Raw genomic sequence first — 27,722 nt, 5'->3', positions numbered from 1 at the left:
ATCCATGTTGTCTGATTTTCATCCGGTTCAACATATGGGATGTTGGATCCGAACTTGGCACAGAATTTGAAGCTTCCTCCGTTCCAGGCTTCTGACTCCTCCCTTACCCATAATTCCCTGCACTGTACTCTAATGCCTCAGATCAAGTATGACCTATCAAAATGTATGCGCACCTATCAAATGGCTTGATAGTTTCCAAGCACAGAAAGAAACTGCACTAGGTAAAGGAGTTAACATAATATGACACTGTTGGTCACAGACAGGGTACACAGGAACAGTCACCCGACCACCTCAAAGCTATCTATAAAAGTAGTTTGGAAGGGGGAAGGAGGAATGGGAAGTTGAACTAAACAAAAATCAGACAACATGGATATAATCATTATGGTAAGTACATAACCTGCGTATCCAATGTTGCCTATTTTCATCTGATTCAACATATGGGACAGATTTCTAAGCTGTCTTAACATGGTGGTATCAAGGAAGGACATTCCTAAGGATGGTGGAGCCAAAAGAGGAAAAGGTTCTTGACTGTATATCCAATTTATAGTGAGAAACAAATGTATGTACGGTGGACCAGGTTGCTGCTACACAAATCTCGTCAATCTGTAGTTTCTTAGTAAAGGTTGTAGAGATAGTTACTGCTCTGGTTGAATGTAATTTAGGTTTGGCCTGTAAATGCAAATCTAATGTTACACAGACTAAGGAAATGCAATGTGATAACCTTCTGGACAGAGTGACTTTTCAAATCTAGCATTAGAATAGGCAATAAAAAGTTGATCAGATTTTCTAAGTTGTATTTTTCGATGTAGATAGCATCTGAGTTGACAATAAACATCAAGCATGTGTAGAATGCATTCTCCTTTGTTGGAAAACCTAACTCTATGGACTGATTTAATTTTGATACGGATGCCACCTTTGGTATGAAGGATGGATTAATTTGGAGAGAAACCTGAACCTTATGGAACAGTAAAGTATGGAGGTTTACAAGACAGTGAATGTAACTCTGAAATTCATCTAGCAGAAGTGATAGCAACGAAGAGGTGAATTTCTTGGCATCCATGTCTTGAACTCGTAGCAGAATACAAGAATTAGGACTTTTGGGGGTGGAAAAATGAATGCCTACAGCAGAGAGAGTCTTACCATCTGATTCATGCCTGGTCAAGGTATCATTAATATTGGGTGCACAACTTTTGGGCCCATCATAAGGGGCATTGATGAAGGACATCTTAAAGCCTTCTGGAAAATCACATAGATGCATCCAAGCATGTTATATCTGGCTGTAAGACCTGTGCCTGCCACTGTGGCCGAGCCATCAGCTCTGATAGAAATGAGATGCATGGCTACATTTGAGGTTGATTGTAAAGTTGAAGATGGGAATTCAAAGTCTTTTCAAAGTTTACTGGCATAACTCCAGAAAGAAACTTGGAAATTTCTTTGGTCAAGTCCCTCTGAAACCTGATAACATGGTCAAGACAGTTCAATTACCCAAGTGCAAACGTCGCTGATGACTATGTCCATTTCCCAAATTTGTCCAGTGCCCTAGACTCCCTGTTAGAGGGATGGACAGAGGAACTCTCCTCAGACAATTCCTTCTTTGTGGCTGCTACTACAACCATGGCATCCACTGGAAGTCCTTTACTCCAGTGCTTTCTTTCCTTGGGAGCTTATAAAATTCTATCTTTTTTGAAATGGGTTCCAGCCCATCAGGGTCCTTCCAAGCCCATTAAGCCATAAGATCAAACAATGGATCAATGGGTGGTACCACCCAAGACGAAGCTGAGCCAGAACCAAAGGCTTCTAGAAATATAGATTCATCAGGAGAGGGATCTTCAGTGGACCAACCCCCTCTCTGTTTCATAAGTTCTAAAATCTCACCAAAACTGAAGTCCTCCAACGGAGACCTGGGTGAACCCTCGCTTTCATCCAAATCTGCACCTTCCATGACTGGCACTGGGGAGAAGTCTATGTGTTTTTGTTTTTGCATGTCAGTTTCTTGTGAACCAATTCTGTTGGGGATACAGAAGGTTCAGAATCAGACTTGGATCTGACGTAGCAAGTGGTGCCAGAAACCTATGTTGCCGACTGTCCCTGTCTGGCAGGATGAGTGGAATATGGAGTCACAAGATCCAGTTGGGATTTGGGTGAAACCGAGCTCCGAGAAAGTGCCCACTGTCTAGGTAAGTCCAAAACTCTGTCAACTAACTCAAAAGCCAAAGCTGCCACCAGTGCCGAGGATCCTTTCAAATTCAAGGAAGCAAAAGAAACCCTGACTCCTGGCATCCCCGGTCCTGAGAAAGACACTGGACCCGAGCTGTCTAGTGTTGAGGCTCCAAAGGGAAAAGATGGCCCTAACACCTCATATCTCCGAGTCCCTTCTTGATAAGATGGCATCAGAGTCAAAAGGGATAGGGGACTATTTGCAAAGTCGAAGGAACTGCCGCCACTGAAGGAGGTACTTCAGAATGGGTCAGATCCAGAACTGCTGCAGCCACAGGATGGACCACAACAGATGACAGGAGTGGAGGGGCAGGATAGCCTATGGTCAGTAAGTTTCCTTGGGATAGTACTGACAAAACCGCAAACTGAATCTGTATCCTCAAAAACTTTTTCATCATCCTGTCAACGTCATACTCTGTCAAGCTCCAAGATGATCAGGTAGATGAAGCCACCGAAAACAGTTTTCAGTATCTTTTCTCTTGTGAGATTGGAGAGTGCAGTCTGGGGCTCACCAGTTCCAGGGAAAACAGGGGCTGATGGGAGAATGGTTGGGACAAAGATGCTGTTGGTTCAAAACTCCTATCTGACTTCAGTGTGGGTCCAACTGAAACTGATGGATCCAAGGACCGTTTAGAAACAGGAGACTTATCATAGTCATTTTCTTTAAGTTCACTCTTTGCTTTCTCCATCTCCTTATCTGAATATATGTCAGAAAATTGAGCCCTGTCTTGCTTCTCAACAAAGGAGGAGCAGGAAAAGGATCCAGAGGGTACAGTCCCAGTCTGTGGAGGGAGGAGTCCCTTCCAGAGGGTACAGTTCCAGTCTGTGGAGGGAACAGTCCCTTCCAGAGGGCACAGTCCCAGTCTGTGGAGGGAGGAGTCCCTTCCAGAGGGCCAGAGGGCACAGTCCCAGTCTGTGGAGGGAAGAGTCCCTTCCAGAGGGTACAGTCCCAGTCTGTGGAGGGAGGAGTCCCTTCCAGAGGGTACAGTCCCAGTCTGTGGAGGGAGGAGTCCCTTCCAGAGGGCACAGTCCCAGTCTGTGGAGGGAGGAGTCCCTTCCAGAGGGTACAGTCCCAGTCTGTGGAGGGAGGAGTCCCTTCCAGAGGGCACAGTCCCAGTCTGTGGAGGGAGGAGTCCCTTCCAGAGGGCCAGAGGGCACAGTCCCAGTCTCTGGAGGAAGGAGTCCCTTCCAGAGGGCACAGTCCTAGTCTTTGGAGGAAGGAGTCCCTTCCAGAGGGCCAGAGGACACAGTCCCAGTCTGTGGAGGGAGGAGTCCCTTCCAGAGGGTACAGTCCCAGTCTTTGGAGGGAGGAGTCCCTTCCAGAGGGCACAGTCCCAGTCTTTGGAGGGAGGAGTCCCTTCCAGAGGGCACAGTCCCAGTCTGTGGAGGGAGGAGTCACTTCCAGAAGGCCAGAGGGCACAGTCCTAAGTCTGTGGAGGGAGGAGTCCCTTCCAGAGGGAACAGTCCCAGTCTTTGGAGGGAGGAGTCCCTTCCAGAGGGCCAGAGGGCACAGTCCCAGTCTGTGAAGGGAGGAGTCCCTTCCAGAGGGTACAGTCCCAGTCTGTGGAGGGAGGAGTCCCTTCCAGAGGGCCAGAGGACACAGTCCCAGTCTGTGGAGGGAGGAGTCCCTTCCAGAGGGTACAGTCCCAGTCTGTGGAGGGAGGAGTCCCTTCCAGAGGGCACAGTCCCAGTCTGTGGAGGGAGGAGTCACTTCCAGAGGGCCAGAGGGCACAGTCCCAGTCTGTGGAGGGAGGAGTCCCTTCCAGAGGGCACAGTCCCAGTCTGTGGAGGGAGGAGTCCCTTCCAGAGGACACAGTCCCAGTCTGTGGAGGGAGGATTCCCTTCCAGAGGGCACAGTCCCAGTCTGTGGAGGGAGGAGTCCCTTCCAGAGGACACAGTCCCAGTCTGTGGAGGGAGGATTCCCTTCCAGAGAGCACAGTCCCAGTCTGTGGAGGGGAGAGTCCCTTCACCTCCAGTTTGTCTCGGTGAGCTTGTAAAGCTCTGGCACACAAAGTGCATTGTGTATCCAAATGAATAGTGCTCAGACACTGAGGGGGCACTTTGTGCCCACACTCTGAACATTTCTTAAATACTTGAGATTCAGCCATGATGAAACTTGTAGATTAGAAAGAAAAAAATACTAGCCAAAAAATATAAGCATATATTATCAAAAGTACAGTATCATAAATTTTTAAAAGTTCTATAAACAGTAATAAATGACGTACATTAAAGCCTACGCTATTCAATAAGAGGAAACGCTAGTCTAGGAATAACTCTAAATTATTAACACACTATGACTGCAAGACTACCAGTAAAGCTAGCAGGTGACAAATGTCCTGGTAGAGGAGGAGAAAAGATATTTAGCAATCCTACATATCTAACTATAAGACAGTTGATTATATAATTACCTGTTTCAAAAATCTTTCTAACAGAAGGATATTAGCCATTGAGAACACATCTGGATACTTCAGGCGACTAATGAGATCTGAGACATTGGAGTACAGTGCAGGGAATTATGGGTAGGGGAGAAGTCAGAGCCCTGAAAACAAGGGAGCTTCAAATTTGGTGACAGGGTCTGATCTGAATGTATCCAACATCCCATATGTTGAATCGGATAAAAACAAACAACATTTTATCAACTGTTAAGCACCCCCTGCTGAAGTTATTAAGATTAGGTCTAGTGCTAGGCAGTCAAATCTGCCAGTACTGACCAATAAATGAAAGTGGCAGCATTGCTGTCCAAAGGGATAACGTGTCCCTTCCTTTTACAAACTTAGAAAGTAGCTAAGATGTGTCCAGTGAAAGTATTTTTTTTAATGTGCAAACTCTGAAACTCAAATGTATGCAACTCTCCAGTGATTTCAGTATTCCATGATTTGTCAGCCACAGATTTTATGAGAAACAGACCAAAGAAATGAGGCAAAAATCTGGATATTCTGTGAAAATATAGACCACTGGCAGCCATGAAAGGTGACTGTAAACCTAACAGAAAGTGTTACACTGCCTTTCTGACAGTGCCCCCTAAGTGCTTTACTGCTTTGAAAGCCGTGAAAACACTTAGCGATTTTTTTTTTCGTTTTTCTGTTACTAGTAGTACATAGAGCAGATGAAGCTCCATGCATTACAAAGAATTAGTATCATGTCGCCGATCAGAATTCTTTGATATGTGTTCTCAGCTTGGATGCCAAAAAATTCACCTCTTAAGTTTCGCTCGAGAGGCGAATTTCTTGGCATCCATATCTTGAACTCATAATAAACAGGTTATGATTGGTGACCCAATCATAATCCTCTAAATTAAAGCATAAGGGTGCTATATTTACTTTTATAAGTATTGACAGAAATGGAACTCAGACTTATAATTTATTTTTTGATAAAATTCTATTAGAGAGCATATGCCGATTTTACAACTGGGTGCTTTATTTTTATCCAGAACTTAATGAATAGTTGAATTAATGCAGTTTATGGACTTTAAGACAAATGCCCTGGAATAGATTGTCTGCACCCCCAATAGGGGCTCTAATGTTCTGAACACTGCCAAAATTGGTGACTCGGCCTCCACCAGTAGACCCATCACAAGTGAAGTACCACAGAGGTCTGTGCTGGGCCCCTTGCTGGTTGGCATCTGTTTCTCAGACGTCCAGGCCAAAGTAGTGGGCCTCTACCTCACCAAGTTTGCTGATGACTGGAACCCGGAATCAATCACCGAGTCCCCCAGTGATGTCAACATATTACAAGGGCTAACACAAATGAATGACTGGTGCCAAAGCCATGGTCTAAAACTAAATGCAAAAAATGCATTATTATTCCCTTTGGCAAAACAGAATTCCCTGTGAATTACAATACTGACAGTGCCCCCTGAGTTCCAACTCAGCGGTGCAAGGCTTGGGAACACAGGTTGATAGCAATCTGAACTTCGACCACCAAGTTTCCACAGTGGTAAGGAAAGCCCTCTACGTAGTGCACCTCATACGAAGGGTAGAGCATCCACGGTCAAAGGATGTTATAACTCCACTGTACTCGATCCTCAGCAGACCACTAACAGATTATAAAGCACCCTTTGCATGTACATCACCAGACACCTGCAGCAGTTGGAGAGAGCTCATAAGTTTCTCACTAAGAAAATACAGGGACTCCAAACCATGATCTCCGTGGAGAGGCAGAAAGCCCTGTCACTTTGCACTGTATCTTATATGCTGGTAACAGGCGACTTGTGCCTGCCCTATAGGGCAATCGCTGACCCTGCCCTAATGGAAATGCTGCACATACACAAGTCAAATAGCAAAAGAGTCACTTGGTCTAGGGATCTCAACCTAGCCTGTGACATTAAGAAAACATGCTGGAGAGGCAAATGTGTCTTCCAGAGCCTGCCACTTCTCTGGAACAGACTAATCTTATGCACGTAAAACAGGGCTCCTCACTGACTCGATTCAAACACAACCTACATAACTGGATGGGAGACCACAAATTCACCCTTGGGGTGGCATTCATGTCCCTCATGAACAGGGTAGCCAGTGTCCCACTCTGTTTATAAATTTGTTCTGTGAACTACCCAAAAAGAAGAAATGGGGATACTTAGAATTAACATGGCTAGGCTTGTAAAGGCTCTAGGGTTGCTAGCCTATTAACTTCCTACAAACCTAAGAACCTATTATGTAACCTTTGAAATCTGTTTCTTTAATATTTCATTTTAGCTTGGCCTTTTAGAAAAGGGATTGTACTCTTGTTTCACTTGCTCCACTACTTTATATATAAAGGCTTCCAAGTGCATGGTTAAATTAACTGAACAATTTGTGGTTACCTGCTGAAACTGGTCTTTTTGCCTGCGTTTGGCCTTTTATGTTTCATTGTTTTGACCTTGTCTTTTATTTGCAGTAACAAATGGCTTTTGACTGATTCTACTTGGTGGTTCTGTTTTCTTGTTTGGAATCCTTTTGTTTAGACCAGCTTATTGCCAAAGGAGATCATTAAGGTCTAAAGAGGTAATCACTCCCTTATACTCCGCATTGACCATGCCAATAATCAAGTACAACACCCTATTTAGAATGTATTTCACTAAACATATCGAACAATTGGGGGGGGGGTCCCAAAAAAAAAATAATCACAGGCCTAAAGTCCCTGAGCTACTAAGAGAGGCTGGAGGCTTCATTCCTTTAATCAATGTCTTATAGACTTTTGAGGTGATATCTCCATCTCGTTTACTGCACCATTACAGGCCACATTGTTCTGGATCTCCTGTTTCTCCATAAGTTCAGTATCTCCATCAATCTTTACCGACACATAAATAGATCACGGTGGAGCGACACGTTTATAACCCAGGACCTCCCAAACCTCTAGGATAAACTTCTCCTGCATGTTAAACGGTGCAATTCACTATCTTTCTTTAAAGTAGATGAATTATCCACAAATTTACTCCAGAACTGACCAGTATGACCCTCCTGGAAAAAGGACGAGCAGTCAGGGTGCTGGCAAGGTAAGTGTGCTCATAAGACTTGGTGGTCTTGGAATATCTATGAATCTGTAAGTCACTGTAGAATCTAATGATTCCATCAACGTTTGGAACCAAATCTGTAAGGCTATTCCACTTTCTGTTAGATGCTTCAATCACCCCAGCCATAGCATCTTTTTCAATTTTTCTCAAACTGTTTTCCTCTGGGATCCAGGGAGCCTATAAACTTTAGGTTAACCTTCTTTCCATTAATTAAACTGGTTTTACCAGGCAGTTCTGAAATATGTCTTGACTGTACTAAAAAATAACGGCCACAAATTAAATGTATTCCAACTTTAGTACAGACAGTAGTCACAATAAAGTATTCTGACTTGGCTCACAGAAATCATATTTGTCATTATTCTGGCTTTATAGGACTAAACGCAAGTCAGTTATTTTCTTCTATAGACAGCCCCTATGGTCAGCAGCTATTGGTAATTTTGTTGTCTCTGCACATCTCAATGATGTCTGAATGTAATAAAATTAACCAATACAAAATAATGACCAGTTGGCCACATGGTGTATTTCAACTGCATTTTACAGAAACAAACATCTGCTTGCTAACAAGGCCCCCCTTCCCCCCGCAACACAGTAAAGACTTTTCACCTTACAAAGATGTTCACTGCTGAAATCTGGTTGTCTGCCACTGCTGCTCTTGATGGGTACAAATAAACCATCAATTTAGCAGAAAGCATGTGAATTGATTGGTTAAGTGCTTGGAACTCTTCCTGTATGATGCCTCAGCTACAGTTACTTTCAACAGGGGCTCCATGGGGGATTTATTTTATTTATTTGAAAAAAAAATGCAATAAAATAAATAGAACAGGAATCTTACGAATATTTAATAGCCTTTCCCTCAAAGCCTCGACTGTAATAATGCAGTCCTCATTTACTTAATCTGTTTAGAAACTTTTACATTTTTCTTGTGTATAAACACACAACAATGTGAACACAGCATTTCTGTATTTGCATTACATAAGCTTCTAATCACACTCGCATGACTTCTAATCACAAATGTCAAACACTTAAATTCAAATGCATATCATAGAAAATGAGTAAATGAGTAAAGATACATACGTTCAACAAAATGGTTTCTCATACGATCTGCAAAGTAGAAAAAAAAACAGACATGAGTCACAGAACAAAATGTCATTATCAGGTAAAATTCACATTCACCTCCTTCGGTCACAATCTTTATTTTTAGTATTATTTATCTGTTTTACTGTAGGAAATCATATTCAGTAAGACATCAAAATATTTCTAATTTAAATATACAGCTTACTTCAAAAGTAAAAAAATGTTACTGTTCAGTGTTCCAGTGATCCTGTGTCATTTGTTTAATTTATTAACCTACCCCTGCATGTTTCCTTTATCAGGAACACCTTATCACATTCTGATCTTACTTAATAGATAGCAACTGCAGCAAGATTACCTGAAATGCCTACAAGTGTTTGAAACATTCATGAATCCTACATGCAGTGTGCGTCTTGAGACTGAAACAAAATTGAGACAGGAATACAAACAACTGTACTATGTGCTTCATGTCTAATAAGTAAAGAAACCAGACAGTTACACATTATTTCATTTCTCTTAAGAATTATAATTGGACACAGCTATATAATACCACACATTTTTGGTCTAAAAACAAAAATTCTAGTAGTAAATGAGGACTGCTTTGTTCTTCATGTATAATCATATCCCAGTGGGATGCAAAAACTGCAGATCCTACCTAAGCAACAACTTTTTTGCTTCATACCCTTCATGAAACTTGTCTTAGCCCTGTCAGAGAGTGCTCCAATAATCCACCACTTTTTTGTAAAAATGCATACTTCATGTATTGGATGGGAACTTTCTTTCTTGTATGTTTCAGACTGTGTCCTGCTGTTATCATACATATATTTTCCCAAGGATGGTATCCATTTATACTCCAAGGATTACCCTGACTTACAGATGGCACTCACCTGAACTCTCAGGACTCCCCTAGGGTATTTTAAAGTTACTACTATATAATGCAAGAGGTTTACTTCCCTGTAAAGTGTACTGTAATATGAGCAGATGAAAAAACTCTGACAAAGTGAATTTTGTCTGATTCCTTTTTTGCAGCTTTACCATTAGTGATGCTTGAATATATGCATACCACCTGCCTGTATGTTATTGTTTCATTTCTTCAAAGATGTGTTATTAAACGTGGTTAAAAAAGCAAGATCTGAAGTATCACTATACCACCGAATTTTTTGAAAAGTAAAAGATGTCTACAAAAGCAGAGAGACACAAATCCAGGCCAGAAGTCAGCAGAAACAAGTTTTCGTAGTTGCTGACATTCAGTACAATAAATGGTGGTACACTGAAATACTATCTCCAGTAAATTGTTAGAAAAAGCAGATTAAATCCTTTTTCCTTTCCAGCAAATGAAAAATAAATCACTCGATCTGAAATGCAAAGACATTACAGTGTTGAGTGACAAGAAAATGAAAAAGGATGTCAACAAAAGTTGAGATGCATGGATCCAATGTCAGGACAAAAGTCAGCATAAATAGATTTTTACTACTTAGCGATATTTAGAATAGGTGGTTATTTAATAAGAAAAAGACTTTCTGTCTGTCACTACAGATGAACTGAGTGACTGCGTATTTATTTGCCAGACATTCTACTGTTGCCTATTTACTAACAGTACAAGCCACTGTATCAGGACCGGTCTTATGCATAGGCACACTAGTCAGCTGCCTAGTGCACTGTTGGTCTAAGGGTGCCCTTCTGGAATTTATTTCTTCTAAGTAAAGGAATGCTACATAGAAAAACTGAATAAAGGCAGAAAAGCACCCCTTATGCGCACATCTAAACTGTTTAGTATTTACAAAAAATATTGATTTAAGTGGCAGATTTAAAGCTCCCTCATTAAGTATAACACGTTTGGCAGTACGGTCTATTTTTTAAATTCCCCTTTAACCAACAATTTCATTGTTTGGCTCCTAGATTGTGCCTGGTATGTGTGTGCAGAGCAGTCCTTTGTCAGCTGATCTTCACAATCCGATCAAATTCAGGAGCCACACTGTTGCCAGGTGTTAACAGGCTGCTGCAAAATTTGTAGCAATTCAGCCTTTCTTGCTGCTTGGGCTAGTTCAGTTGATCTTGGAGGATATCTTGCACCTCCGGTACAAGTCTGTGAAAGTGAGGCAATTTGTTAAGAAACGGCCATACGTGACTCTCTCTATAAAAAAAATCAATTGTTATATATTTTTTAATTCTTAACTTGTCCTTGCATTTGCAGGATGTCCTTGATTTTCTTCTTATATTTTTATTTGTGTTTGTTCCTCATTTATTACAGAGTTTTCAGGGGAATATCTGCCAGCTTTTTTTTCTTGAGTAGTGCAGTTTTGATTGTTAATATGCAACTACTTGTCAGTATCTGGCCATCTTTCTCTTTCTTTCTCTCTCTCTCTCTCTCTCTCTCTCTCTGTTCTTCTCTCTAAGCTGTCCAGGTTTGTTATACTGAGTAAAAAGGAGGGATATGTAAAATGATATTCACATCATCATCCTCACCTACTGTCCAAACCTTCAATTAATGTACCTAACTCAAACTCCTCCAGAGCCACACCTGTTTGTTATTTTATTTTTTTTGGCAAATCATTTGAACTGCAGTCAATAAATAGTCAAACATTCGAGTTTCAGGCTTGATATCCTTCAGATAATGCATACAAATCCTGTAATTCCAGCAAATAAGTACAGCATTTAAAGTCTGTCTTTGAAGTCTTTGTTTTTGAGACTGTGTTCCCCATTATTTTGCCTCATTGAGATAATTAATTTAGATGATTAGTTATTAATTATTAGTGATTGATTAATAAATTGATTAGGCTAATCACTGAATATAAGGTGTCATTTGGAATCCATCTATCCAGGCACATGCAACAACTGGAAAGCTCACACAGATACCTTACTAAAAGGATACAAGGCCTAAACAAGATGTCCGACAACATCAACAAAATAGTTTAGAAGGACAGCTATATCTCGCAGAGGATACCGCTGATGTGGAACAGACTCACGATCCATATAAAAAAAAGTTCATCCTTGCTTATATATAAGCGCAACTTAGATCTTTGGATGGGAGACAGAAAATTTACCTCAGGACTGCCCCCTGGACTACTAATGGACAAGGGTTGCTCCTAACTGCTTTATCCCAATGTATGGGCCCCATCAAATTTATTTATGGTATGATCCCAGTTATTCTCATTAGGGGTAATATATAATAACCGCCAACAGGTTGGGTAGGGCCCATCTATAATCATATGGGACAGGTTATTTTGAACACAAAAAGGGAAAATGGCTAGGCTTAAAATGGCCTGCAAGAGCAGCTAGACTAGTACTTACCTATGAACCTATAACAGGTTGAGAGGGCAGAGGGGGATTGGAGTGGGTCGCCCTATATGACTCTGAGAGCAGAAAGATAAAATACTTTTCTGGGCTAATATTTATGCATGTATTAGTTAATTTGATTGCAATCAGGCATTTGAGGTGTATACCCCCATAACAGTAGCTGGTGTGTGTGTGTGTGTGTGTGTGTGTGTGTGTGTGTGTGTGTGTGTGTGTGTGTGTGTGTGTGTGTGTGTGTTTGTGTGTGTAAAAAATAACACCAGTTTTATCTGAGGGCACATCCATAACTCTCTTGGAAAGAAGTAAAAAAAAGTTAATTACTTTTCAAAAATAAGGCAAGAAATAATTGCATAGTTTTCTGTTGTTTGTCAATGCAGGACAAAGACTAGAAAGCCTGCCAATTCTGAACTAGAATTGTGAAGACATTGTGGACAACAGCAGCAGGAAAATCAATAGCATGAGGTTGGGGTATATATACTTTTTTTTTAAATCCTGGCACTGACCAGCAACCAGATATACTGAGTGGGAGATCTATCTGTAGGGCAGAGTATCTGCTGATGGTCTCCAATTTCACCTTCTGAGCTCTCTGATTTTGCAGAATGTTGCCAGTACTGCTTCATATTTTTATCCTGTCCCTTCAGATAAATGGATAAGGATTACAGTCAGTCAGTAATACTAGACAGTTAAGCTCAGAAACTGCATGTTGATCCAAAGCCTGATTAATTACTGTTTCTACGTGGCTTAGATTTATATTTAAAATCTGTCTCTGATTTTTTTGGGGGCCTTTACTCCCCCATTATTAAATTAGGAGCTCTAAATGTCCCTGAATTTGTGCCGTATTTTGGTTAGTTCATCATACAATCTGTAGCTTTCTTATCAGTCACAGAAGGTTTAAGTTGCTAAATAATGACAGAAATGTGTTGTTTCTAGGAATACTGTATAAGCCTGTTTATTATATCAACTCTTTAGGTATGTTAGAGTGATAATTAAAATCTATCCCTGATTTTGGACCTTTGTTTCCACAACTTTTTGTTTGTTTTTGTCTGTGCCTCTTTCAATAAGAAGTCGAGACAGTATTTTTAGTATGAGTGAGGCATCAGACAAATTAGCTATAATTGCTGAAGCTGACTGGAGGAAAATTACTAACTGCTGTCTGTTCATTACTCTGGCTCTGCAGAATTACTATGATTTGTGTGAGGCGACTTGGAATACATTTAACTTGTGAAAGAAAGTTGAAATGATTGCATGGCCAACATTTTTATTACCATCACAGATCTGGAGAGCACAATGAAGAGGCTATAACTGCTGGGTGGGAACTGCCTAGATGAGAGTAACTGACCCTCTTGCCATTTGCTTAGTTTAAACAGTCACCAATCTGGCTTTGGAAGAATACAGTGTATCTATGTGAAGTAAGATGAAGTACTCTGTTATTGTGACATGTATTTATTTACTTATTTTGTTCGACCACAACCTGACATTTGAGATAACTACAGTATAGTGTATGTAACTGAGGGGTACAGAGGGCATCTATGAATACAAGTGACTTACCACTGCTTTTGTTTGACCACTATTAAACAGTGGTGACTAATCTACTGTGACGAGAGTAGTGTCAAACAATGTATTTCCTAAAAGCAGAGTATAATCATATTGCTAAGACTAATGCTTGTGTGAGTGGGGGTGCAGTGTATTTAAAGCTAAAGGTTAGCCATTATTTTCACTTTCCATCACAGATATCAGCATTGCATTTGGTAAGTGACTGTCTTAGATAATCTCATAGGAGAAGAATGCATGTGAAAGGAATTCATCATTATTTAGAGTGGCACACTGAGTAGCATCACAATCTGAAAGTGCATCACATAAAGGTTCTTGGCTGTGGCTTATTCTCTGTGGAGTCCGTATGCCCTCCATGAGTCTGTGAGGAATTATCTATGTGGTCTAGTTTTCTCCAGTGTCTCAAAGACACGATGTAGGTGAACTGGCATTCCACCAATCTGCTTGAGGGTACGCATGCAGAGTGTATGTGTGTGTGTTTTCTTGTACATCTTGTGGTACACTTGGTTTTAAGTGTAGCGTCAAAAAAAAGAATAACATCACAAACGTTCATCTGTGGACATGCACAACACTGCAACCTAGTCTAAAACCAGGCTTTCTTAGAGGGTGTGCACAAAATGTCACTCAATCTTGTGTGGGAGACTAGGTATGGTGTGGTCACTGCCACTTAAATTTTTTCTTACAACTGATCCTCAGAAGTGTGCACAGAATGTCCCTACAGCTTGTGTATAGGTTGTGGACAGTGTGGTCATTATTTCTTTAACTTGCCCCCCCCCCCCCCACACACACACACACACATCTCAGCAGTGTGCACAGAAGATCACTGAAATTTATTTAGGAGTAGTGTACTGTTTGGGAGCTGCAATTTGGAATACATTAGTGTAATTGTTACTATTTTAACTTTCCTCACACTCAACCATGAGACACATGTATAAATAGTTATTTTGTAGGATGGGGTAAGGAGGCATGCTGTTATAAACATCTGACACCCACATAGATATATATATATATATATATATATATATATATATATATATATATATATATATATATTTATATATATATATAACCACAACTGAAATATAGAACTGTCATAGTCTGTGCCTTTATCCCAATTTAACACCAAAAGGATACAGAGAATGCAGCAATCTTTTTTGTGTGTGTATGTGGGGGGGGGGTAGACAGGCACTATTTATTCCCAGATACAATATATGTATCCTCACAAGAACTTTATTGTGAACTGCTAGTCTGTCAGATACAGCTTACTTCTTCCTTGAAAGAAAAATAAGATGAATTAATTTCTTCTTTCTTTCCTCATTTTTTTTTTATTCAGGCTGTCACTGAATCAAAAGGTTGGAAAACAGAACCTGATAAATCAAGAAAAGGACATTAGTGTTGTGGAACATTTTGAGACAGATTCAAGTCTTTTCTGGATATGAAATGAATGAAGATAAAACAAAATTCATAGCAGTAAATGATGTACCCACACATGAATTAGTTCAGCAATACTCATATCTATGGGTACAAGATATGATGAAGTATTTAGGAGTATGGATTAAAAAGGCTTCTGTTATGACAGCTAAGGAAACATGGGAAGAAATTAAAAAAGAGTTATGTACTAACAAGTTATGTATAACTTGTATATACATAACTTGTTATGTATAACTTGGAATCTGTGTTATCCAATGTCATTATTCATCACAAATGGGTCTTAGATCTGACCTCGGATCCAAACCGACAACTAATAGACAGAGCCAGAGCTCAAGCTCCTCCCCTTCCCATGATTCTCTGCTGAATAAATGAAAATGCAGAACGGCCTGAGAAGAAGATTAAAATATTAGAAGAACGAACCACTCCAGCTCACCAGATCCCCCCAGAAGGAAGGGGGAAGGAGGGTTGGAATGCGATGAATAATGACACTGGATAGTACTACATAACACTTTATCTGATGCTATCCGTGTCATTTCTCATCACAGATGGGTCAGGGTCCCCAGCTACTATGAACCCTGGGTGGCCTCAAGGAAGGATATGCCGGAGCATGAAGGAACCAAAGGAAGCCCTGCTCCTAGACACCAAGTCCAACTTGTACTGTGAAACAAAGGTGTGGGGATTAGAAAAAGCAGCAGCCGCACAAATCTCATCCAAGGAAAATTTAGCCAAGAAGGCTGAAAATGTAGCCACAGACCTTGTAGAGTGGGTCTTAACTGGTCTAGATAGTGCCACATGCCTGCTATTATAAATGTAGAAAATACAACTAGCAGTATCTGGAGATAGTTACTTTAGAAACTGCCAAACCCTTTCTATTTTGAGAAAAAAAACACAAAGAGCTGCTCCAACTTCCGAAATTCCTCAGTCCTTTTCAGCTAGAAATGTAATTGTTTATGAATATCTAGACAATGCAAAACATATTCTCCTTTGTTTGAGTAATTAGGGAAGAGGGTGGCCTAATGGGTAAGGTGTTTGCTTTACAAACACAAGGTGCAGGGTTTGAGTCTCACAAGGGATAATTGGCTAAGCTTAAAATGGCTCACAAGGGCAGTTAGCTTAGTACTAATCTATGAACCTATGAACCTAAGAAAACAGGTAGTTGTATTGATTGATTAAGGTTAGCTTCTGAAGCCACTTTCGGAATAAATGAAGAATTTGTTCAAAGGGACACCCTGTCCTTATGGAAAATCATAAATGGAAGTTTAATGCTTAGCGCATGCAGTTCAGAGACACTTTGCAGAGGAAATGGCCACTAAAAACATGGTCTTCCAAGAGAGGAACTTACTATCACAAGAAGCAGCTGGTTCAAAGGGACTGTCTGTCAAGAACTGCAACACCAAGGTCAAATCCCTTGGTGGGGAAGGATCTTTGATAGGTGGTCTAAGAAGAAAAACTTCTTTGAGAAAAAGCTTTGCACAGTTTAGAAGAAAAGTTAGGCTCCTCATTCAAATGGAAATTAGAAATGGCCGACAACTGGAGCTTAATCGTAGAAAAGCTTTCCCTGGCCTGAAAAAGAGAAGACAAGAACAGCAAAATATCAGGAAATGTGGCTGAAAAAGTATCCAAACTGCACTGTCTGAACCAAATAGAAAACCTTTCCATTTACTGGAATACAATTTCTTTGTAGATGGCTTCTGGGATGCCAAGATGATGCTCCTCGTCATGGAAGGAAGCCTGAGCTGTGAAAGGATTACTGGAACTGACGAAACCATGCGGTAAGACAATGAGTCTGGAGACAGGAAGTGGAAGCCCCCAGAGATGGGAAATGAGATCTGGAATGGGATCCAATATCCAGGGAGGACACTTCAGATGAGACCATAGAAGGGAGAACCATAACTGACGAGGCCAAAAGGAGGCAATGAGGATGAGAGCAGTCTTCATGCAACGAGCTATCTGTAAGACCATAGGTATTAGAGGAGTAGGAGGGTAAGCATGCAGTAGTCCCAGTGGCCAATCATGGATCAGGGCATCCATGGATGACTCCCCCACTAGAGGGATCAGGGCAAAGGAATTGCTGCATTTGTTGGTGAATAGGGAGGTAAAGAGATCGCAGCACAGTAGACCCCAATAGTCGAATATCTAACTCGCCACTGATGGATTCAGGGACCACTGATGGGGGCTCAAAAGAGACCTGTTGAGTTTGTTGGCCAATACACTGGAACTGCCGGGAATGTGTGTTATGAGAAGAAAGTGCATGGAAGACATCGCCCATTCCCACACTCTCGTTGCCTCTCTGCATAGAGGATAAGATCATGTCACTGACATGTCTGTTTGAATTGCAATGGTCCCTAGAGGGAGGCACTCCTGAAAGGCTTGCAACATTTGAAGGACTGCTCTCATCTCCAGGACATTTATGTACAATTTGGTCTCTGTGGGGGACCACGTGCCTTGAACAGTCCTGCCCTGAAAATGTCCCCCCACCCCAACCGGGAGGTGTCTGTGGTCACCATGGTCTTGGGAGGAGGAAGACAAAGTGGTTTGCTTAGAATTAGGTCCTGAGACTGAAATCAAGTGAGGCGATTTCTGCAAACCTAAGTCACCTTGATGGTATGGACAAGAGATGATCCTGAGTGGACCACTGGACTGCCAGGGTCCACTGAAGAACCCGCATGTGATGCCTGGCGAGTGGCACTAACTGAATTACCACCACCATCGAACCTAATGCTTGAAGAATCAGATGGGCTGATGAGCACCCCAAATCCAGCAAGCGAGAGACCTGGTATCGAATGAACCCTAGTCTCTGATACTGGGTCTAGTTGGACCCCGATAAAACTCTAAGTTTTGGCACAGAGAAAGACTGCATTTCAGTAGACTGACTGTGATGCCTAGATGCTGAAAAAGGTTGAGGGTGTAACTGGTGGCCATTAATAGTCGATGCCTTGTGGGAGCCGTGAAGAGCCAATCATCCAGGTACAGGAAGGTCTGGAATCCCTGCAGCTGGAGATGAGCTTCCACCACTGCCATGTATTTGGTAAACACCCGGGGAGGGGGCTGTGGTGAGTTCAAAGGGTAGGGCTCTGAACTGATAGTGATTGGCCCCTAACTGAAAGCACGGGTGTCTCTTGAAGCATTTGTCAATCTTGATATGATAATATGCGTCCTTGAGATCCACTGAGCACATTCAATCGTCCTTGTGCAACAGAAGCAGAATGGACTGTGCAGTGACCATCCGGAGCTTGGCCTTCCTGACCAAAAGATTCAGTTTTCACTGAGGTCCAAAATCAGACACAGGTCCCCGGTCTTTTCTGGCACCAAAAAGAAGTGAGAGTAAGTTCCTGACCCTCATTGTCCTGTTGGTACCCCTTGAATGGCTCTTTTTTGAAGAAAGTTTTGAACCTCGAGATAGGCCATCTCCCTTTGGTGGGCTGGAATGTCTGGGAGAAATTTTAGAACCAGAGGGGGCTGAAAAAAGGGAATGAAGTAACCCCTGGAAATAATCTTTAGCACCCACTGATCAGAAGTGTGACTAGGTGTAGGGAGAAACATTCCCTGACTTCCTCCAGGGCAGGACAGCTAGACAGAGCTTCAGGAGCACTGAAAGGGCTACTCCAAGAAGGGTTCCCAAGAGCCCCAATACTGCAGACCCGTCTACCTTTCGGGGGCATCTACCACTGACTCCCCTTTCCTGGCTTGTGGAAGAGGGTTCCTGGGGAGCATCCTGGAAGGACGACTGAGTTCTGTAAAACCAAAGCTTCTTATTTCCCCTCTGAGTCTTGGAAAAGGAATGTTGGGGAGCAGAAAACTCGATTCCCACTGTGGACAGAGTCTTACCCTCCTGCTCACTGTGCGTCAAAGTTTCCTTGATGGATGGTCCAAACAAGATGGAACCATCAAAGGGGGCATTAGTAAAGGTGCCTTAAAGGGTTCCCCAAACCTGCAAAGGCGAAGCCAGGCATGCCACCTAATTGCAATGCCTGTGCCAGATGCTTAAGAAGTGGCCTCCACTGCATTGAAGATAAACCTCATCAAAGCATTAGCTAAGGAAGTCAGAGTAGACAGCCTTGAAGAGACCAACGTAAGACTCTCCAGAGGCAACAACTCTGTAAGGGAAGTGGTGAGTTCCAACACCAAATCCCTCTGAAGCTGGGTAAAGTGTGCCATATCATTAGTTGCTCTCAGTCCAAAAATAGCTGAGCCTAACACCTGCTTTCCAAAGTGGTCAATTGCCTGAGACTCCCTGCTCAGGGGATGGACTGAGGAGCTCTGTTCCTCCAGCTGCTTCTTAGTAGCGGCGGCCACTATGATGGCATTGAAGGGTATGCCCTTGCTCCAAAAAGTTTTATCCTTGGGAGGACTGAGGAATTTGTTGGCTTTCTTGGACACTGGTTCCACCTTGTTTGGCTCCTTCCAAGCCCTGCTGGCGATAAGTTCTACAAGCTCTTCAGGGGGAACACTCAAGCAGAAGATGGGCTTGCCCTGACGGCCTTCAGAAATGCTGACACCTCCAAAGACAGGGTTGGAGAAGACCAATCACCTCTTTGTTTAACTTTCTCAGATGGAAATCTGGGGAACCCATCTTCCTCCCGAAATCCATGTCTTCCGTGAGAGACTCTCTGGGGTGTCCAAGTGTCTCCTCATACATGTTCTATTCTAAGGGGGTTTCTCCATGGTGGGCTTGGGGAGGACTCAGAAGAGACAGGAACCCCAAGTGGGGCAGTGCTCGTCTGAAGACGCTCATGGGAGGGCTAATCCTGGAAGGATGATGAGGCCTCGACACCCAAACCTGAGAGAGGCTGGGGGGGACCAAGAGAAGAAGAAGAAGAGGTGGCTGCCAAACTGGGGAAGGTTCTCTCTACCACTCAGAAGGTCAAAAGGCTAGAGGAGGCTCCCCTGTCCTCCCTGGTTGCCTGGGGGGGAGAAGGGACCCTGACACAGCACTGAAGCTCCCGACAATATCAACCCCAAGCTTTCCAGTGCCAAAGCCCCCAAAGGAAGGGACTGGTTGGAAAATTCAGGGCCTTACTCCACTCCCAGGGAGCCAGAACTGACTTCACAGGGACGGGGTTCCATCTGTTCCGAGGGCAGCAGAACACAGCCAGCCAGGGACCTGATGATGTCAAGAAGGGAGGAATACTGGACACAGTTGGCCTCTCACTAGGAGTACTCTGGTCCTGACATTCCAAAACTGGATGGATTGGAAGAGGAGAGTGGAGTCCTGTAGATGGGCAAGGTGCCCTGGGCACCTGAGCTGCGGACAACAACAAGCCCAACTCGATTTGGGCTTTGAGGAAACTCCTCATCATAATGTGCATATCCAAGGGTAGTAAGCTTCTGTAGGACCTGGACGAGACTAATAAGTATTCTAATCCTCCAGGGGAGCCTGCCCTGGATCCCATAACCCTATAGTCCCTGGGAAGGGATTCACTCCAACAGGATGGATCCAATTTCATCGAGGGCCGAGATGGTGAGCCCTCAACTATAATGGGATCCAACAACACTGTTGGATCTGACAGCCTAGATGGAGCCAAGGGTTTGGACAGCATACCAGTTGGATCTGACAAGGCACTCGGATCCAGGGGCTGCTTGCTCCTGCTAGGATCCGAAGACCTACACTCCGAGGAGGTCTTGGATCCAAAAGTCTGATCCGAGGCTCTCGGAATGGTGGATCTTGGATCAGAAGCTGAAGAGGCTGGGCTTGGATCCAGGGATCTGCTGTCTGAGAGCCTTGGCTTTTCTGAAGAGGACCCGCACAAGGGAGGAGGAGGAGGGCTCTATTTAGGTTCCTGAAGGGCTTGGAAGAGGAGTCTGAGGGCAGAAGACCCCCCCCCCCGAGCCAAGTCCTTCAAAAGAAGTTTGTTGCAGTGCTCTATGAGGGCCCTGGGGTTGAATGCGGCACAAATGTCTCATTCAACCTCCTGGAGCGCCACTCCTAAGCAATAAAGACACTCCTTATGCTAGTTGGAACACCTTTTAAATCTAGAGGGTTTATCAGACATGATAAACCACACACAAAAAAGCACACACATAAGCACCCACAAGAGAAACACAAGACAAAAAAACACAACTCCTCCCTTTAAACATAAGACCTACCTGAAAAAAATATTTTCTTTTTAAGGCAAAGAAAGGGTGGGAAAAGAGCACAATGGGGATGGGAAAACACTAAATAGCTAGATTAACACACGGGATAGGGGAGGAAACTCCTCTAAACAATTTTATCTACCCTAAAAAAGGGAAATAATCACTATTGGGAAATTAACTTTAAACTAGAACCCCCCCCCCCCAAAACAAAAACCCTTATCTTGAGTAGCTTGGGCTCAAACACCACGTCTGAAGCATTTCAGCGGCAAATGAGATCTGAGGGTTGTAGGTCAGTAGAGGATAATGGGAAGGAGAGGAGCTTGAGTTCTGGATCTGTCTATTAGTTGCCGGCTCAGATCCAAGGTCAGATCCAAGACCTATTTGTGATGAATAATGACATGGATAGCATCAGATACAAAAGACAATACAAAAAACTGAGAAACTGGAAGCTCTTGTTTATGGATATGGATTGTAAGATGGAAGCACCGAAAATGTTTTTAGTCCCTTTAGTTTTATATCCAGCTCAGGCATATTTTTATCAACCAAAGGAGAAGTTGTGGACAATAATTAATAAAGAGTTGAAGAAATTTATCTGGGAGGAGAAGAGGGCAAGAGTTAAGTGGGATAAGCTGATTCTTCCAATAAAATGTGACAATTTAGGACTGCCTGATTTGAAGGGATATTTTAGAGGTACACAATTAAGGTTTATATACATAACACAAGCAGAATATTATCATTCATAATGAAAGGGGATGATGATGAAACAGGGGGAAAAATTCAAGAACTAAAGAGAAAGCGAGACTTTGGATGCAGATTCATAAGGAGAATAACAGCCATACATAATATTATATTCATAAAGTATTTCAAGCACTAAGCCAACAGGAGAATGGAGAACAAAGATTTTGCCAATAGGGATGACCACAAGTAGGGGTACAGAGAACAGGCAAGAGGAGGTTGGAATTTATTTGGGAAAACTGGCAAAGGAACCAAGGTATTTGTTGCAAATAAATAGCAAGGGGAATGGTAATACAATGGGATGAAGTGAAGGTGACATCTGAACTGCAGGCTAGAGACTGCCTTCTCTACCAGGGTCTGATATCAGAGTACAGGAAAAGAAAAAGGGATAGGGGAATGCTAAGTAAAAGACCTGCTATGGTAGAGTTTTTAGTTAAACCTAGAACAGAAGCTGCTGTTAAAAAAGGGCTAATTAGTAGGACATATAAAATACTGCATGGTAAATATAAGATTCAATCAGAGGAAGTTAGAAAAGATTGGGAAGAGACTGGATAATAATTTACAAGGAAGCAATGGGTGGACATAAATAGGTCTCTCAAGTAAAGTCCAAAAGGTTTAGGATGTTTGCTTGGAAGTGTTTGCATAGGTATTTTTATACCCCAAGCAGATTTCAAAGAATTCTTCCACAGGTAGATAGCAAATGTTGAAGGTGTAATGGGAAAGAAAGAGGCAACTCTGAATATATATTTTGGGAATGTAAAGAATTGGCATATTTAAAAAAATCCCAACAGCGTACTCTGCCAGAAATTTTGGGTGAGCAAATAGGTGTAACCAAAAAAATGATTCTTTTGAACTGGGATGCAGTATCTGAATAGCCTAGGCATAGTAAAGCCTTGTTAAGTTTAATTCTGATGGCTACCAAAAAAGCAATTACTAGAAAACGGAAATCAAAGTCTAAACCAACTGCATTTGAAGTACTGAATAGTGTAACTGAGATAAAAGAACTAGAAGTGGAATGTTTAGAAAAAGGGAAGGAGCAAATTGCATAGAAATAACTGGAAATTGTAGGAACAATACATGCAGAATAATGTTCAAGAGTAGAAGCATAGAGGTTCAAAGAAAGCAAAGAATTGGGAATTTATGTAATGTTGGACTGGTGATAGCTATTAAAAAGAACATGCGATGTATAATTTATGTTAACTGGAAACATGTTACCATGGTTTGTTTTTTATTATTGTATGTTTGCCTATGTGTTAAGTGATAATTTATTAAAGGTGTTAAAGAAACAACTATAAAATGTATTTTAGAGCATTTCTATAAATCCATGGGTTATACCCATCTTAGTTTGATTTATTATTCCAGAGTTATCACACCGCACTCCTAGATAATTAGAACATGCTGAAAGGATGCAGGAAAAAGCAAAGCTGGAGAGTAATACTGATCTTACTTCCTTGTTTATGTTTTTGTGCATGCATTCATTAGATGAAAAGGATATAAAATACCTTTAACACACACCTGACAGCATCTATAACCTCGCGGCTTTCTGGAGGCCTCCAGATCCCCCGGATTAATTTGATTATTTATTCTTCAGTTGTTATAGTGCAATCTTGGTCAATTAGGATGTGTTAAATGAATGCAAAGTTGAACAATAAAACTACATTTCTTTCCTTAGTCGTGATTTTTGTCCATATTATTACTGGATGAAAAAAATCTGGGTAAAAACACTAAAATGCACCTCAGAACATCAGGAACCCCATGGCTTCTAAAAAGTAGTGGCCCCCATACTACAAACTAATTAATTTATTTCCTCCACAGGATGAAAGGATGCAGGAAAACCTGAAGAGTAAGACAAAATGTGCAAAAAAGTAGAAAAAGCAGCATAGGCGTCGGAACCATAGAGCGAGGGGAGGGGGCACCCCTCCACTTTTACAGTGGCAAGACCTGTTAGGACCCATGCGTGCGTCACATGAATTTTAAACACAAATATGTGTGGGAATCGTTGCTGCCAGAGAGTCACCCACAGTAAGGAAACTTGCTGCCAGAGTCACACAGTAAGCACTGCCATTTATTTATGCAAGTGAAATTGCTGCTGGGCTCCAATGTTGTATGTATGAAACTGCTGTTGGGCTCCGATGTATTTATGTTAGTGATGGGCTCCAATGTTGTATTTATGTTAGTGATAGGCTCTTATGTTATATTTATGTTGGTGATAGGCTCCGATGTTGTATTTATGAAACTGCTGATGGGCTCCGATGTTGCATTTATGAAACTGCTGCTGGGCTCTGATGTTGTATTTATGAAACAGTTGCTGGACTCCAGTGTTGTATTTATGAAACTGCTGCTGGGCTCTGATGTATTTATGAAACAGTTGCTGGACTCCAGTGTTGTATTTATGAAACTGCTGCTGGGCTCCGATGTTGTATTTATGTTAGTGAAACTGGTGTGTGTGTGTTGTGTGTGTGTGTGCGTGTGTGTGTGTGTGTGTGTGTGTGTGTGTGTGTGTGTGTGTGTGTGTGTGTGTGTGAGAGAGAGAGAGAGAGAGAGAGACTGCAGACAGGATTCTATGTTGTAGTTTATTTACGTTAGAAGGTCAAAAAAAGAAAAAAAGTCACTTGTTTACTTAGGAAGACTGTTGCAGATGTGTTACTGACTTAATATTTATATAGTTTGACAGTTTTATGCAGGTTGATTCACAAATATGACACATAAAGAAGTGCATTATTGTTCACTCTATCAAACATGTAAATAGCTACGACCTTCTTCACAGCATTTTCCATATATAAGACAAGCACAAGTTGTCATCATAGTCAGGCATAGACTAGAATGACATTTTCAAGAAAGGCTGCGAAAAGAAAGGGCTTATCAAACAGAAAAATGTGTATGCCCTGCTTAAACACGTTAAAGACCGCGGGGTGACACAGCTTGACCTGGACAAGAAGCATCTGTCAACCTCTAGCATGCTTTCTTTTCCATATGAGAGCACAACATTTCAAAGTCGATCCTAGCCCTATGTATCATTAAAAAAAGAAAAAAAAATCAGAGGTACTGCAGCTAACGTGATCATATCTCCCAGTCTATGAGCATTAACAATCGAAGTAGGCCTGCTAATCTTTAAAAATCGCAAAGAGGGGTACTTTCTTATTTTCCACAATAGAAGGTCTTTCTGTATTTGAGCCTATATTGTTTGTGAAAAGGACCCTTACTCTTGGCTTACTTTATTTATTTAATATTTTAGGTGTCCATAGATAGGTCTTACTGCATGGGGAGCTCAGAAGCATCAGTAATCTAAGAGGAGCAAGGTTAAATTTGAGGGCCAAAATTGTAGTACTATGCCTAAATCACAGCAGCTGAGGGGTACGAGCACAAAGAACTGATGGCTGATCTCCTCAAAGTATGTTTAATAGTAATAATAAATCATTGTTTATAAAGTTGCAAGGACTTTTTTTTCTCAGTTTTCGCTGCTTCTTTCAAAACCAAGAGAAGCATTAGGCGATGACCGTTTCAAATGCTCTTGTACCTGTGAGCCTCAAACTGCAACGTTCTTTCCTGAATAGCATATTTTGGTGCACTGATTACATCACAACGCCAGTGCACAGCGGATGACATTTTCATTAGTATAATAATAATAATATGCAACAGTTCTCAAACATCCCGCAGAAGACACCCCTGCGCTTATCTGGTTAAGCGATGCAGTTAGTAATTAACTGCATACAAATGTACTTTACTTTGTGTGTGTGTGTGTGTGTGTGTGCATGAAATGCCGCTGGTACTTATTCCTGGTGGGTCAAACCCTGGACCTTAGGTACAACAGCCTGATTTTCTACCCACACCTCCGCTCAGTCCAAAGCTCTCAACTATTTACATTAATCAGTGAGAACACAATTCACTAAATAATGATAGCACTTTAAGCTTCAGTCTTCCTGTCTTTCAGTAGAAATACGTGGTAACACAAAACACTATTTTAGCAACTTTCTAAGATTATACATGCAATACTTAAAATGTGTCCCTGGTATTGGCCCTTTGCCCCCCCCCCCAAAAAAATAATTTTGGCTTTTTCCACATTTCTGTGAAATTGAGAGGTTTAATTGTGTCAAGTGGATAGTGCAGTGGTAGTGTTGTTGCTCCACAGCAAGAGGTTCTCTGGGTCGATTCTCGGTGGGGTGCTTTCTGTGTGGAGTCTGTATGTTCTCTCTCTGTGTGGGTTTCCTGTGGGTGCTCCAGTTTCCTCCCACGTTACAAAGACATGCGTCTGGATCATTTTTCCTTGGGCCTGTGCTGAAAATTGGCTTTGTTGGGAGTGGATCCATCCATTCCCTATTGCAATATTACTAGTTTATCATTTTGTAATGTAACATAGGCACTTTATTCTTCAAGGGCAGCAGCCACTTTATTTGTAGATGAAACAATGAAATATAAAGTTGTTTGCTAGCAGCAACCTCTTCATTAGTTGGAAATCCCTTTAATGTGGAATTATTTAGATGACTTACTTCTGCAGAGATTTTGCGTATTTAGTGATCTTGGTGGATTGTAATGACAGAAGTTTGGGTGGCCTTTTATGGTTGAAATTTTCTGAAATGGGTAGTTTTCTCATTGGTTCATACATTTTGCTTCATTGCTTACTAGAAGACTGTTCAAAACTACAAATTTAAAATGCAATCTAACAACTTGTGCTGTATTATACAAGGAATATAATTTAATACAATCAGGAAGGTGAATCAAAGAATGTGTACAAGTATGCATGACCCTAAAAATGTGTTTGAAAACAGCCCAGAGGAAAGTGTGAAGGGCTCAAAATCATGGGCAAATTTTAAACTTTATTCTTGTTACCAAAGCAATGGATGAAGGTAAAACAGTTCACACCACATTACCTTGACCTGGTCAAGCCTTTTGACACAATCCCCTACTCAGGTGTAGTACAAAAGATGAATAATGTAGGAAGAGAAAACACTTCCTTCATTAGCTGGATTGCCAACTTGCTCACAGCAGGATGCAGGAGATCAAGATAGGGGAAGAGACCAGTCATGAATGGAGTCCCCTAGGGTTCGGTGCTGAGACTTTTTCTGTTTGGCATATACATCTCAAAAGTAAAAGGAAATGCCAAAGGGCTTTGGCCAGCTAAGTTTGAGAGGACTGCAAGCTAGGAGCAGTTATTGAATCCCCAAATGACTTAACCATCATGCAGGAGGGTTTGTCCGTGTCTAAATCGTGACAATGCCCTCTGAGAACTGACCCAATTGTTTGGCATTTGGGAACTTGTGTGTACAGTGACCTAACTTTTGACCAACATGTGCCCAGAGTCATAAGAAAGCCTTTCTATACTGCACAGCTTACAAACAAATTGATTGGGACTAGATCTAGAGATATTGTTGTCCCCTTTACAAAGCTCTCATTAAGTCAATCATTTTGTATAATGCCCACTTTGGTATGTATATGTCCAGCCCCATGCAACAATTGGAATACCTTCAGAAATACCTTACTTAAACGGATACATGTCCTAAACAATAGGTCTTGCATGGACCACCTCAAAGATTTATTACTATACTCAGTATCCTACAGAGTGCTTAGAGGTGACATGTCTGGCATACACGGCATCCTCCGACCTAATACAGATGGACCTACTGAACATCAGCAAGTCAAATGGCATCAGAAATACTCAGTCCAGGTATCTAAATTGAATGTTGTGGAGAGATGGATATATACCACAGAGGCTACCACTGTTCCAGATTAGACTATCCATAAAAATAAAACAAAGCTCATCCGTCCATATTCAAATGCAATTTTGCTCTAAGGATGGGTAATAGAAACTGTACTCCAGGATTGCCCCTCATGCCACTAATGGGTAGAGACAGTTCCTAAATGC

General features: G+C 41.7%; 1 protein-coding gene across 3 annotated transcripts in view; it reads right to left on the bottom strand.

The window, feature by feature from the left end:
* The window catches only part of USP13 (ubiquitin specific peptidase 13), a 1,684,661-nt gene that overhangs the window by 193,649 nt on the left and 1,463,290 nt on the right, over nt 1-27,722 (bottom strand). For all 3 annotated transcript variants that reach the window (XM_044070383.1, XM_044070384.1, XM_044070385.1), the window contains exon 16: nt 8,780-8,806. In XM_044070383.1, coding sequence (XP_043926318.1) covers nt 8,780-8,806 — 27 coding nt within the window. The remainder of the gene's footprint in view (nt 1-8,779; nt 8,807-27,722) is intronic.

The sequence above is a fragment of the Protopterus annectens genome, chromosome 4.part1 (genome assembly GCF_019279795.1).
Source record: "Protopterus annectens isolate FY-2018-M chromosome 4.part1, PAN1.0, whole genome shotgun sequence".
In the NCBI taxonomy this organism is placed as follows: Eukaryota; Metazoa; Chordata; order Ceratodontiformes; family Protopteridae; genus Protopterus; species Protopterus annectens.
The sequence above is the reverse complement of the archived record's forward strand: the minus strand, read 5'-3'. Positions and strand labels throughout refer to the sequence as shown.